At 45.6% G+C, this 14,529-nt stretch overlaps 1 protein-coding gene across 1 annotated transcript in view; it reads right to left on the bottom strand.

Annotated features, from left to right (window-relative positions):
- Positions 1 to 13,470, bottom strand: part of HRH3 (histamine receptor H3) — a 31,168-nt gene extending 17,698 nt beyond the window's left edge. Inside the window, exon 1 of the mRNA XM_083447530.1 lies at positions 12,544 to 13,470. Coding sequence (XP_083303656.1) covers positions 12,544 to 12,790 — 247 coding nt within the window. The 5' untranslated portion in view covers positions 12,791 to 13,470. The remainder of the gene's footprint in view (positions 1 to 12,543) is intronic.
- Positions 13,471 to 14,529: the final 1,059 nt, after the last annotated feature.

Below are 14,529 nucleotides of genomic sequence, written 5' to 3'. Positions count from 1 at the left end.
CAGATGCTGTGGATTGAATCTGACTATCTGAATGCAAAGCATGTGCTACACCACTGTGCGATAATCTCTGCTGAAATGTGCCGGTGCAGCGAGAACGAAAAACGAAGGTGAGTGGGGCACAGCTAAAAATACATTTGGAGTCGTCGCTTTGGGGAATAAGCCCAAGATTTTGTAACGGACTGGCGAGAAAAACTGTATAGCATTTGCTGGGCTATTCTTTGCACCCCCTGCCACACAAGGTTTCCCCCCACTGCCTTTCTGTCTATTAATAGCCCTGTGCTATAGGACAGGGGGATGCGGGTGGCGCTGTGGGTTAAACCACAGAGCTTGGACTAGCCGATCAGAAGGTCGGCGGTTCGAATCCCCGCGACAGGGTGAGCTCCCGTTCCTCGGTCCCTGCTCCTGCCCACCTAGCAGTTCAAAGTCCAAGTGCAAGTAGATAAATAGGTACCGCTCTGGCGGGAAGGTAAACGGTGTTTCCATGTGCTGCTCTGGTTCACCAGAAGCGGCTTAGTCATGTTGGCCACATGGACCGGAAGCTGTACGCCGGCTCCCTCGGCCAATAAAGTGAGTTGAGCGCCGCAACCCCAGAGTCAGCCACGACTGGACCTAATGGTCAGGGGTCCCTTTACCTTTACCTATGGGACAGGGATGGGACTAGAACAGACTCAGGATGTGCAAAGCTGGTTATAGACCCAGGCGAGGTGGGAAATGTAGTCGTTTCACCAATCTTGGCCAAAGGGTCCCTCTTTGCCTCTACCAGGGAGACTTGCAGTAAAGGCAAAGGTACCCCTGACCATTAGGTCCAGTCGTGGACAACTCTGGGGCTGCGGTGTTCATCTCGCTCTATAGGCCGAGGGAGCTGGCATTTGTCCGCAGACAGCTTCCGGGTCATGTGGCCAGCATGGCTAAGCCGCTTCTGGCAAACCAGAGCAGCACGGAAATGCCGTTTACATTCCCGCCAGAGTGGTACCTATTTATCTACTTGCACTTTGACATGCTTTCGAACTGCTAGGTGGGCAGGAGCTGGGACTGAACAACAGGAGCTCACCCTGTCACTGGGATTCGAACCCCGACCTTCTGATCGGCAAGCCCTAGGATCTGTGGTTTAGACCACAGTGCCAGCACCCCTAAAATCATAAACCCATGCCAATTGGCCCACCTACCTTCCACTCACAGGAGTCAACTCCCAGGGGCCAAGGTCCCTTTGGCCACTCCCAATAAAATATTTGAGAGGGCTGGTGCACATTGTCATTCAAATTGTGTGCATGTGCTGTGTCATGTGATCAATGATGAGGGGCTGGGCTTACCTGCCCCCCCCCAATATTTTAGTCAAGTTGGCACCCCTGCCCCCACCCCTGTTCTGGTCTGATCAGGCTGACTGCTTTTCTTCACAGCACGGCGAACATAGCCATTCTGCAACGGGAATACAGTGATTTCCTATTCTTCATCACTTTCGTTTAGGGCACCTCCAGATTGCAGCTGTATTCTGCAACATGTTCTTGACACAATAACAGCGCATTACTAGTGGGTTTATTCCGCTTCAGTTTGTTATGCGATGCTCCCCCAATACTTCTGCATTATTGCTGTTTGGATGGGCTATAGAGCAATGACTATGGTTTTCCCAGTAGTGATGTATGGAAGTGAGAGCTGGACCATAAAGAAGGCTGATCACCAAACAATTTATGCTTTTGAATTATGGTGCTGGAGGAGACTCTTGGGAGTCCCATGGACTGCAAGAAGATCAGACCTATCCATTCTTAAGGAAATCAGCCCTGAGTGCTCACTAGAAGGACAGATCCTGAAGCTGAGGCTCCAATACTTTGGCCACCTCATGAGAAGAGGAGACTCCCTGGAAAAGACCCTGATGTTGGGAAAGATGGAGGGCACAAGGAGAAGGGGACGACAGAGGATGAGATGGTTGGATAGTGTTCTCGAAGCTACAAACATGAGTCTGACCAAACTGCGGGAGGCAGTGGAAGACAGGAGTGCCTGGCGTGCTCTGGTCCATGGGGTCACAAAGAGTCGGACACAACTAAACGACTAAACAACAACAAAAACAATAGAGCAATGAAGGTGGAACAAAAATGAACCAGAACATTTGTGATATAAAATGTTGCAGGAATTCAGCAGGAAGTTAAAGGATAGGCACTGATTGGAAATGAAGCAATGTGACCACTCTAAAACTTTTGCAGGTGATAGCATCATGAGCATTATTTCACGACATGTCTCGAGGCGCCTCATTACTTTCTCAACCTTGGTACAAATTGGTTTGGGGAATAGGCCTCATCCCAAAAAGCCCATCTAGGCTTTTAAAAAGGGTCAGCAAGACAAACAATATGTACTGTGCCAATCTCACAGTTTATAGTATAAATAATTTGAAAAGTCACAAGACACACTCATTCCAGTGCAACGTTTATAAGCCAATACATAAATAACGAGAGCAATTAATGGGTAGTTATGTACGGTCAGAAGCCTAATTATAACTGAATCAATTAATAAGTCAATCATTGTGATCCTAACAACAAAGCAAAAGGCAAACCACTTTGCCAGGAAAATTGTATCAATTCCCCGTGTTTGTTCCAGTTTTTAATGTTAATTATGTAACTGATATTTTGGAATGTTATTAATTTCATCTCTTCAAGAGAAATTATTACACGCTTGCTACATGCTGATAAGATTCTATGTATCCTGTGGAGTCCAAAAGGTGTTAAGGTATTATTGTCCAACATGGGCAAATACTGCAGTAAAGAGTACTTCAGATTATAGGCTGCAATCCAGATATACCTGAAGGAACGTCTCTACCCCCTTCGTTCAGCCCAGACACTGAGGTCCATTTCCGAGGGCCTTCTGGTGGTTCCCTCCCTGCAAGAAGTAAGGTTACAGGGAACCAGGCAGAGGGCCTTCTCGGTAGTGGCACCAGCCCTGTGGACATCAGAGGTCATAGAAATAAACAATTATCTGAGTTTTAGAAGACATCTGAAGGCAGCCCATTAATTTAGGGAAGTTTTTAATGTTTGATGTTTTATTGTGCTTTTAATTCTGATGGGAGAGTGGCTGGGGAAACCCAGCCAGATGGGTGGGTTATAAATATTATTATTATTATGATGATGATTATTATGATTATTATTACCCATAACTGGGTGAGGTCCCATTGTTTTCACAGGAACTTACATTGTTCAGTGGGGCTTCTTCCCAGTGAGTGTACATATTGAGCGCATACCCTCAAGTGTACAAATTCAGTGGCATGTACTTTTGAGTAGACATGGCTAGGATGGCACTGTCAGTTATGCCTAACTTTGGTTGGATTGGAGCCATGCCAATATGAACGGAAGCCAGAAGAAAAACTGATAAGACAAGTTCCTAGCTTTTCTTGGGAGCCACCGTTTTAAGATAAGTAAATAGTGTGTGCAGATCATTCATCTTGCTGACAAGGCAGCCGCAGCAAGAATAAGACAAGTTTTCAGCTTTTCTTAGGAGCTACCATTATAAATGGTGTGTGTGCAGATCATTCATATTGCTGATAAGATTAAAGAAGAAGCAGCAATAATAATTAGTGCATTCACCAATCAATAGGGGGTCAAATTAGTGTCTCCAACCGTTACAGAGGCACAGGCGTGGAGCTGTGACAAAAGGAACTTATGGTTGAGGCTGACAAAAAAATTATTTTTTTAAAAAGCTGCAGATCTTCCAAATGTTACCTTTGGAGATCTAGTGAGAATAGAAGCTGTGCTTTCTTCCTAAGAAGTACAATGGGTGGTGGTGGTGGTGGGGTGGGGATATGGAGCATATATGCAAATGCTTGACAACGTTGGTTTTATGCAAGAAACATTGCTTTATTAAAGATTTGTAGTATGAAAGGTTTTAGCTCATTGCTAAAGCGAATCTCTCTCTCTTTGGAGAGCCCTCCTGCCTGGGACCCAGAGTCCATCTAAAACAGCATTCTGTTTCCATAGCCAGCCAGATGCTTCTTCAAAGCCCCACTAGCAGGGATGAAAAACATATCTAATCATTTGATTCAGCAATACATTTGAGATAGAGTTCTCAGAAATATATTGCCTTGATATTACCTTTAAAGGGCTTCTTGTGTATCCTGTACTCTGGGAACTTCAAGCTGAGTAAGGACTGCAAAGGATATATGATGGGAGGTTTTGCTTCTGCACATGAGTTTTGGCAAACCGCTCTGAGCTGAAGCATTCCGTGCTCACCCACCCTAGAATGTTCAGTTCACATTGAGTTCATGAAACATCATACCCTGACCTGTTCTTAATGCATGGTTGACCACATCTATGAATGCGATGGTTATACCCTTTTAAGTTTTGTCATATCAATCACTAGTTTAATAAGGAGTATATCAATCATCTAGTAATAGTTTGATAGGGAGGTTTTCATACCTGTCCAACTCTGTGTGCCTTTCCCAACCTTTAATCTATTGATGATTAATGCCTATATGCAACCCTTGCGTATGATTTGTGTTAACCAATCAGCAACAAGCACATACGTGGCAATGCTGTAATATTCAATAAAAGGGACTCTCTGAGACATGCTCGAGAGATGCCTCCCGTATGACACTTGTCACTCATCTGTCGTTTATTTCAACCCAACAGATATAGCAGTTCTCTCTCTCTCTCTCTCTCTCTCTCTCTCTCTCTCTCACACACACACACACACACACACAATGTTGCGCCCTCCAAATGCCTTGGACTACAACTCCTATCATCCTAAAAAGGTAAAAGGACCCCTGACCATTAGGTCTAGTCTTGGCTGACTCTGGGGTTGCGGCGCTCATCTCACTTTATTGGCCGAGGGAGCCAGCGTACAGCTTCCGGGTCATGTATCCAGCATGACTAGAAAGTATCCCTTAGTAATTAGCTGGGACCATCCTGTTTAGCAATTATTTTGATTAACAACCAATACTTCGGATTGAGGCTGAAGCCTAGTTCACAGCCAGTGCAGTCATCAAAGAGCTGACTGAATCTGCCTGTGTTTTTATACCCTGGCGGAAGATGAGCTACTGCCAACTTCATTTTCTTATCCATCTTCAAAGAGAGCCCCACACAGAGTATACTGTCTTGAAGTATGCCCAGATTATACCTTGAAGTTACATAGACGACTCCTGCTAAATCCCCTTCCATCATCATAAATTAATTCTTGTTGCTGCTGATCTTGCCTCTTATCCATTCCACTGTTTTACAGGAGTGGAGATCATCAGGCCAGGAGAGCAAATGTGGCCCTCTGCCTGGCCCTTGTCATCCCAGCCGAACAAGTCTCTGAAGGAAGAGGGACACAAAGCAAGGCCTCATGATAGAAGTAGTGGGTGGGCAGGCTGATAAGGGCATACACAGTCCTTCAGAGAGCCTGGCCCCAACTGATACAGTCATACCTTGGAAGCAAAACGCCTTGACACCCGAACGTTCTGGCTTCCGAACACAGCAAACCCGGAAGTGAGTGTTCCTGTTTGCAAACACTCTTTTGGAACCTGAACATCCAGCATAGCTTCCAATTGGCTGCACGAGCTTCCTGCAGCCAATCGGAAGCTGCACCTTGGTTTCTGAACGTTTTGGAAGTCGAACGGACTTCCGGAACAGATTCCATTCAGCTTCCAAGGTACAATTGTATATTGAATTGTGCCTGGAAAAGAACTGGAAGTCAATACAAGTCACGTTAAATCAAAGCAGTGTGTTCTGCAAAGGCTAACCCAAGTAACACTCTGCTGAAATTTGTCTACATTCTCACGGGCAGCCCCATATAGAATGTATTACATTCATTTAATCTGGACATGTCCAAGCAGGCCTGTATCATTGTGGCCAGGTCTGCCTTCTTCAGGAAAGAGCACAGCTGGTGAAACTGTGCAAAGACACTGCTTGCCACAGCGGTTACCTGAATATACCTGGAAATATACCAGATAAGTGAGCACCTTCAAGCTATGAACCTGTTCCTTTAAGAGAAGTGAAGCACCATCTAGAACAGGCTACAAACCTAAACATGTACAGCCTGGGTTCCAGGTACCTTAAGGCAGATCTTTCCGAACTTTTCATGTTGGTGACACCCTTTTTAGACATGCATCATTTCATGACACAGTAATTCAGTTTTACTAGCAAACCAGAGCTTAAACTAACCCCTTTCCAACCCCAGGAGGAGTGCAGGGAGCATTTGTGTGACACTCCTACACACTGCAGCTGACACACTAATATGCCATGACACCCAGTTTGGAAAGCTGTGCCTTAAGGACTGCCTAAAACCTATTATCTCAGTTCAATCACCAAGATAATCTGGAGGAACACTATTAAAAACATAGGTTGGCATTCAAGTAATTTTGATTGAGAGTAGACCCATTGAAATGAATGAACGTGACTAAGTTAGGTCCATTAATTTCAGTGGATCTACTCTGAGTAAAACATAGCTGGATACCGCCTGTAAGAACAGGAGGAATGTTCTGCTGGATCAGACCGATGACCCATCTACCCTGAACCCAATATCCTGTTCCCACAGTGGCCAGCCGTGCTATGTGAAGGCTGTAAGCAGTTCCTAAGTGCAATAGCATTCTACCCATTTGTGAGTCCAATAAAATGGTGTTCAGGGACATACTGCCTCTGGCAGTGCAAACGGAGTCCAGCTATCATGGCTAGTTGTGCCTCATGTCTCCAAAGCCTGACTAGCCTCAGCTAGAAGCTGGAATTTTTGTGTCGCCAGTCCCCATGCTATTGAATTCCATTCAGTGCTAGGCCTACCCAGCATTAGACCCCCTAATGCTAATGAACACGATTACCTTAGGTTCAGTCATTTTTAATGCATCAGCTGGCTTGCTCAGATGGTTGGAGCATGGTGCTGATAACACCAAGGTTGCAGGTTCGAATCGCGTAAGGGACAGCTGCATTGCAGGGAGTTGGACTAGAACGATCCTCAGGGTCCCTTCCAACACTATGATTTCACGATTCTATTCTAATGGGTGTACACTGATCACAGCTAGCAATGGATACAACTCACAGGCTCGGATTGAACAAAACAGTTGCTCAGGCAGGAACCAGCGCAACAAGTCCTGCTGGTGCAATGGAGCTTCCCTCTCGTCATCCTGTGTGTCCTGTGCACCCCTCAACTCAACTCAACTCAACTCAACTCAACTCAACTCAACTCAACTCAACAACTCAGGAGGGTCAGGAGAACCTCCAGAACAGCACGCAGGAAGGGGAGAAGGGAAGTAGTTCCATCTGGCAAGCTGAAACATTAGAGTTCATAGTTGCCAACTCCCTGGGGCCCTGGGTGCCCAAGCACCCACAAAATTCTTCATGATGGGGCAGGGCATCAACAAATTTCGTTGCTGGGGCCATGCATGCTGCATGGCACCCATGGTCCTGGGCAACCACAATCGTGGTGCCAAGTTGGCACTCCTGTTAGAGTTGATGAAATGATCATAACAGCATGATGTTGAATTCCTCCCTATGGAATAGTCTTCCAGCAGAAATTTGGCACCCTCATGGCTAGTCTTGTTTCCTTGAGAACTTATATATATAATTTGTGCATTAAATTCTGTTGTGCACCACCCTGGTATTTTATGTGATGGGGGGGGGGTGTCTCTCAACATTTAGATCTATAAATAAATAAACCAACCCTTTCCTAGAAACTGACAGCTGTTTTGTTTTGTCTGGATTGAGTCTTTCTTCATTTGCCCATGTTTGCAAAGCCATTTGCAAAAAGGAACAGTGGAAAGTTGGCAGACTTGAAGACTGTGTTTGCAAAAGGCTACGGATATTTAAGGATTTGAGGATTAGAGTCCTACTTTCAAGGAGACATGATAGCAATATTTTTTATTAATAATCCCCTGTGCTCCTAAATCACCCGAGTATGTCAGGACATTTTGCCAGGCAGGCACTTCTGGTCAGTCTCAGGAGCAACAAATGCTCAGGTAGCACCAGATTTGGAGAGAAAGAGCAGTGCTATCAGACACAAGCTTTTCTTATCTAAAACGAAGAGGAGAAAAAATGAGTGCCCTGTGAAAGATGTTGTATTGGATGAAGTTCTGCTACAATCAGGTCTATCAGTAAACACAAAGCTGGATTGATATTTTCAAAGGAAAGTGTACACATAAAGTGATTTTTTAAAAAACAAACAAAACAGGTAAAACCAGGAGCTTGTCTCTGGTGAGATGCATTGCTATGATGTTTCAAACTATTGTATTTCTAGTCTGCTCACTACACATCCAGCGACTTTTCCTATATGCAGTTAAATGGGAGTGTTTTTGTATTAGGTAGACATGCCAATGGTAGCGGGCGGAGGACACTTTTGCTTAAAAAAAGGGAAATGCATGTTGATAACACCTCTATAGAGATAATAGGTGGAATCCATGCTCCAGCAATGCCCTTATTTGACTACTGCAGTGCATTATTCATTGAGTTGCTCTTGGAGACCAATCCAACACTTCAGTTGATTTATAACATGGGTCAGCAAACATTTTCAGCAGAGGGCCAGTCCACTGTCCCTCAGACCTTGTGGGGGGCTGGAATATATTTTTTGGGGGGAAATTCCTATGCTCCACAAATAACCCACACATGCATTTTAATAATAATAATAATAATAATAATAATAATAATAATAATAATAATAATAATAAATTATTTATACCCCCCATCTGGCTGAGTTTCCCCAGCCACTCTGGGCAGCTTCCAATCAAGTGTTAAAAACAATACAGCATTAAATATTAATGCTGTATTAAATATTAAAAACTTCCCTAAACAGGGGTGCCTTCAGATGTCTTCTTTTAAAAAGAAGATAGCTGCTTATTTCTTTCACATCTGAAGGGAGGGCGTTCCAGAAGGCGGGTGCCACTACCGAGAAGGCCCTATGTCTGGTTCCCTGTAACCTCACTTCTCACAATGAGGGAACTGCCAGAAGGCCCTCGATGCTGGATCTCAGGGCTGAATGATGGGGGTGGAGACGCTCCTTCAGGTTTACAGGACCGAGGCCATTTAGGGCTTTAAAGGTCAGCACCAGCACTTTGAATTGTGCTTGGAAATGTACTGGGAGCCAATGCAGATCTCTCAGGACTGGTGTTATGTGGTCCCGGCGGCCACTCCGAGTCACCATTCTACTCATTCTACTCAAAAGCACACATTCTACTCATGTAAAAACATGCTTATTCCTGGACCGTCTGCGGGCTGGATTTCGAAGACAATTGGGCCAGATCTGGGCCTTAGTTTACCTACCCATGGATTATAACATGGGAGTTAGATGAAAGGCTGCTCAAAACATTTCTCTATAGTATTTAAGGGGGGGGGGCACCCTTCATTCACTTTCATTCTGTAGCATCAAATATAACCTAAGACACATTTCTCTTGGGATTAATATATCTAAAGGATCACCCGCTCTGATGTGAACCTGCCCATTAATTTGGACCTACATCAGAGACTCTTACTTTACCCCTGCCTTTGAAAAAAAAAGGTGAGTTTTGGCCCGTGGTAGGGCCATTTCAGTAGTGTCACCCAAAGTTGTAGAATAATCTCTCAAGAACAGGCGCTTGGCAGCTACAATGTTGGCTTTCTTTTCCCTAGCTTTTAGTAGATGGTGGCTTTAATTTCTGTCTTAATGTTGTATTCCTGCATTTTTAAAGATACTGTTGTTATATGCTGTTCTTTGCTGTTGGTTGCCTGAAAGGTTTTCCTGAAAAAGGGGGATAAAAATATGAAAGTAAAGATAGTTATTTTGGTTGTTGTTTTAACACACACATTCTTAAAATAAAGTGTGTGTGTGTGTGTGTGTGTGTGTGTGTGTGTGTTTGAATTTTGCTGACTCTGTCCACTCTGCAGCATGCAACTGAACTTTGAAATGGCACCTTGATTCCTATTTTCCCTCAAGGGGATTTGTGAAGCCGAGTTTGCACAGGGTTGCGGCCAAAACCAATTATTTACTTTGCCGTCTAACTCCAACAGCTGTTTTCACACATTATATACTTGCATGTGCACAGCAGTCACACAAGGAAAATGTTTTATGTGATTTAGGAATAGACATGTGTGGATGGAAAATTCCGACAAATTCTTGAAGCAGACCTGACGTTTCATGAAGTGAAAATAATGTTCCTACTATGTAGAAACATAATCCTGTTTTTGTATCTGTTAACATCATACTCCACAGTTAAATCCTGTTAACATCATACTCTGCATTGCAAAAAAGAGAAAAAAAGGGGGGGAGGGTTAGGTTTATTGTTCTGGAGGGATAATCTCAGAGTTTATTTCTGCTTGCAAATCATTTGGCAAGGGACTAGTCCACCTTGTACCCTTTTGGAAAGCGTATAATCCATTTTGGCACATCATCTACCTAGTCTGGCATCAGTTGGAAATCTACACTGACATCCACTTTGCTTAATCCCCCTTGCCCCCAGGCTGCCTGGCATATCCATCAATTTGCATTTCAGAGGTTTTGCATCTAGAGAATGATCACAGCCATATGGAACTGTGCCTCAACGCCCAGAAAGATTCCCCTTTGCTCTTAGCCACTGTAAGGTGAAATCCAGGATTTGACCCCCCAAAAAACTGGAGAGATGAGTGCTGTTGGAGGACAGATATTACTCTTTGTTGGCAAAAGGGGGTGATACATGGTCAACCAACATCTGGAAATACTGGAAGTCACCCCAGGAATGAGTCACAATATTGGGTTGACTGTCAAGGATATCTGCATAATTTCATCAGCCATCTGTAGAATTATATATCCAGTCTACCAGTATCTTCATTTTCTGTAAGATGACCATGCCTGCCCCCATTCCCTGAAAAACGAGCCCACAAAAGTTAACATCCCTGCTCCTCTGGAAACAGTAGTCCCCGCTGAGATTTTGTTCTGAGCAGTATTGATAGATACATAGATAGAGGTCTGAGTAAGGGAAGCCATGGTAACAGGTAGTCAACAGCACCCACCAAGTAAACCACTATGCGAGGAAGCAGCTACCTCTCTAAAGCTGGATGCTGTCCATGTGTGACTGTCCCTGGGAACCTGCACTTTAAGGATAGAGAAAGGGGAATTAGAGAAAAATAGGAGTAGCCCAGAGTGATTTGTGCTTTATCCTCACAAAAACTGGCAGGGCCCAGGAGCTGTCTGCGCACAGAAAACAGGTACAAACCTCCAGTCATCCATGGCTGGAAGTCTAATGTGCTGAATGAAAGCAAGTAGTTTATGGCATGCTTCTCTACAGCACAGAGGGACATAAGAAGGCGGCTTAGACTGGGTCAGACCAATGGTCCATCTAGCTTAGTATTGTCTACACTGGCCGGCAGTGGCTCTCCAGGGTTTCAGGCAAGACTAGTCTTTTAAAGCAGCACCTGGGGACTGAACCCGGGACCTTCTGCTACACCCTTCCTGGAGCATAAGGTGGGAGTAAATTGGGAATTGGGAAGTTACCAATGGTCTATCCATCTCAGTATTGTCTACACTGGCCGGCAGTGGCTCTCAATGGTTTCAGGCAAGACTAGTCTTTTGCAGCAGCACCTGGGGACTGAACCCGGGACCTTCTGCTACACCCTTCCTGGAGCATAAGGTGGGAGGGAATTGGGAATTGGGAAGTTACCAATGGTCTATCCATCTCAGTATTGTCTACACTGGCCGGCAGTGGCTCTCAATGGTTTCAGGCAAGACTAGTCTTTTGCAGCAGCACCTGGGGACTGAACCTGGGACCTTCTGCTACACCCTTCCTGGAGCATAAGGTGGGAGGGAATTGGGAACTGGGAAGTTACATGGTCTGTGGTGCATATCCTCTGAGCCCCGGTTCTCCTCCATGGCTCCTTTGAATCCAATCCACACCTTAGGACCCCTTCTATGGCAGTGGCTGACCCCTCCCAATGTATTCATGGGTGATTAATTTTCAATGTAGATTTAATACGTTCTCGGGCATACATACAGGTACATTTGATATTCTTGGAAGTGCCATCTGCAACACAGTGAATCCAAAGTTTTTGAACCTAAGCAGATCCCCTTTACTTGGAAATGAGTCCCCTTGATCTCAGATAAGGCTACCTTTATGTCATTTCATGGGATTTTGTACCAAAAACAATGCTACAATAGTCTTAGTTCCAAGCAACAGGGCAGACATCAGTTATGAAAGGGAGAAAAAGTGTCATTTTTCTACGCAGTGGTTCCACAGTGGAAAGAAAACATTAGTTATATAAAACTGGCTTGATAACCAGAGCAGTTCTTAACTCTGCCCACCTTTTGTCCTTACATATAGTTGCATTTGACTCTCTGCTGTTTGAAATGCTTTAGCCTGGGAAAATTACTTCCTGGCTCTAAAAGGCATAGGCAGACGAGTTAATCTTTCTAAGAACAATCTTTAACAACTTGAAATTGTGTCCCAATGGGAAGGGGACAGGCGAAAGTCTCCCTTAGGCCCCCTTTCCCCCTCTAATTCCTCCTGAGAAGCGATCTACAGAATAAAACTAAGCGTCTTCTCCACGGCATCCTGCCCAGACCTTCACCGCGACATCCCTTTTCCTAATGGGGTTAGACGAGCGTACGAAAGTATGAGCCACGGAGGAAGAGAGGTGAAGCCGAGGTGTGGTACTTTACCTACTAGGAAATCGGAGATGGCCAGGTTCAGAAGGAAGTAATTGTTTTGCGTCCTCAGACTGGAGTCCACCACAAAAGCCAGCATCACCAAGGCATTGCCAACGACCGTAGCCACGATCAACAAAGCCATGAGGACGGCCAGGACGATGGTCCACATGGTGGAGAAGCGCCCGGAGAGCTGGTCCCCAGCGGCCTTCTCCTGGCTCCCGGAGCCATTCAGGGGCAAAGCCACCGAGGAGCTGTCCATTTCAGCACCACGCGGCTCAGCGGCTCAGGCTGCGGGTGGGAACTGTCCGAGCCACCTCCAGCCGGGAGCGGGACTGCACACCTGCTGCCGGGGCTTGGCTCCTGCCGGGCAGACTCAACGACAACTGCCCCTGCATTGTAGACCCACACCCAGCACCCCACAAGTCTCAGCAGCACCCCGAAAGATGACTCGACCCCATCCCACCAGCGGTTCGTTTCCTAAAGAGCTCTCGTGGAGATGATAAAACACAGAGATTCTGTTCCTTCGGTCTTGTGGTCTCCAGTTCTTTCCCCCGGTGGGGAGGCGGGTCCTTTTTCTTTTCCTCTCTGCCTCTGCTTTCTTCTTGCTGCGTTTTTATTTCCCTGAGAGGCAGAACCACGAAGGGAGAGTAAGTGAGAAGAACTCTGTTGGATTTGGGGCTGCAGGTTCTCGCGCAGCGTGCGAAGGGTCTGGCTAGCCTCTGGGCGAAAGCGGAGGTTTGCCTCCGAAAGGTGGAGCCAAGCATCTAACCGTGGAGCTGGATGCGAGTCCGAGCAGGACCAGCTCCTCTGTGGACAGTTCCATGCTGGACAGCCATTGGCTAGCAGCCTCGAAAAACCTGCAAGCCGCTCGTCTCACTTGCCGCTTGCTTTCTTGTTTCTGCCTTTAAGAAGCCGCTTTGTAAAATCCACACACGGGTCGAAATACAATTAGCCCAGCCAACGAGGCAGCACTGTTGACTTTGGGACAATTAGCGAAGACTGCATGAATAATCATTATGTCTACGTTTGCAAGATTTCCTAGGCAAATCTCTCTCTCACACACACTGTGTGTGTGGTAGAGAGAGAGAGATTTCTGTCGAAGGAAAGTAAAATAAGGAGTGCTACAGGTATGCGTTACGATCGCCAGCTAGTTTTTTTAATTTATATGGCATGTAATCTGCCAAATTCATTACAAACGTCATTGCATGCGACTTTACAGCATCTTTGTCAGGTGTTTGTTGGCTTGTTCCCATTTTACAGGTGGAGGACTGAGAATGAGAATAAATGCCTTGTCTCTAATCCGGAAACGCAGAGCAGATCTGGGATCTGAACCGCTGCCTTTCAGACTTAAGTCTGATTCATCGGAGCACACTTGCCATCAAGATCCATGGAGATTCCTACTTCAGAGAAATGGTATCCAAAGTAGCTCAAGTGACGTTTTATTGGTGCAACTGTGTGCGGATCAGAGAGCCCACTTCCGAGCTACTCAGGTCTCTGGTGCAGCAAGGAAAGTAGGGTTCCGTTTGTTCATGGTGCTATTGGTTATTATGTTTGGCACGCAAGTACAGGTTACCAACAACAGGCAAGGGATAATAAGACCAAGACAGGCTGGCACTGATTTCAGAGCACCAGGTGAGGATCATCACAGAACTAAAGCAACAAAAGGTGTTCACAGGAAAGTGCAGCTTATGGTTGCAATGGCTCAGATGATTTCCTCTCGCTTTTGCAATAGCTGAGAGCCAAGGCAATAAACCACAGTGAGTCATTAGTCCAGGTCAGATACCAAGAGGCACAGCAACAGAATGACTGAACCAACAACGCCTGATACCAGCTGATGCAATCTTGTGAGCTCCAGTGGCCCTTTAAACTTTAAGGAATGAAGCCCAAGCCCAGCCCCTTTGGAATGCAATCGGGGCTCTTTTGTGCTAAGTGACTGACGGGCATGGCTTGCCTTGCTCTGTGTATCCAAGATCCTGCTTCTGGATCCTATAACCCCAT

Source organism: Podarcis tiliguerta (genome assembly GCF_965153285.1).
Source record: "Podarcis tiliguerta genome assembly, chromosome: 6".
NCBI lineage: Eukaryota > Metazoa > Chordata > Lepidosauria > Squamata > Lacertidae > Podarcis > Podarcis tiliguerta.
Note: the sequence above shows the minus strand (reverse complement) of the source record. Positions and strands in the feature narration are given on the sequence as shown.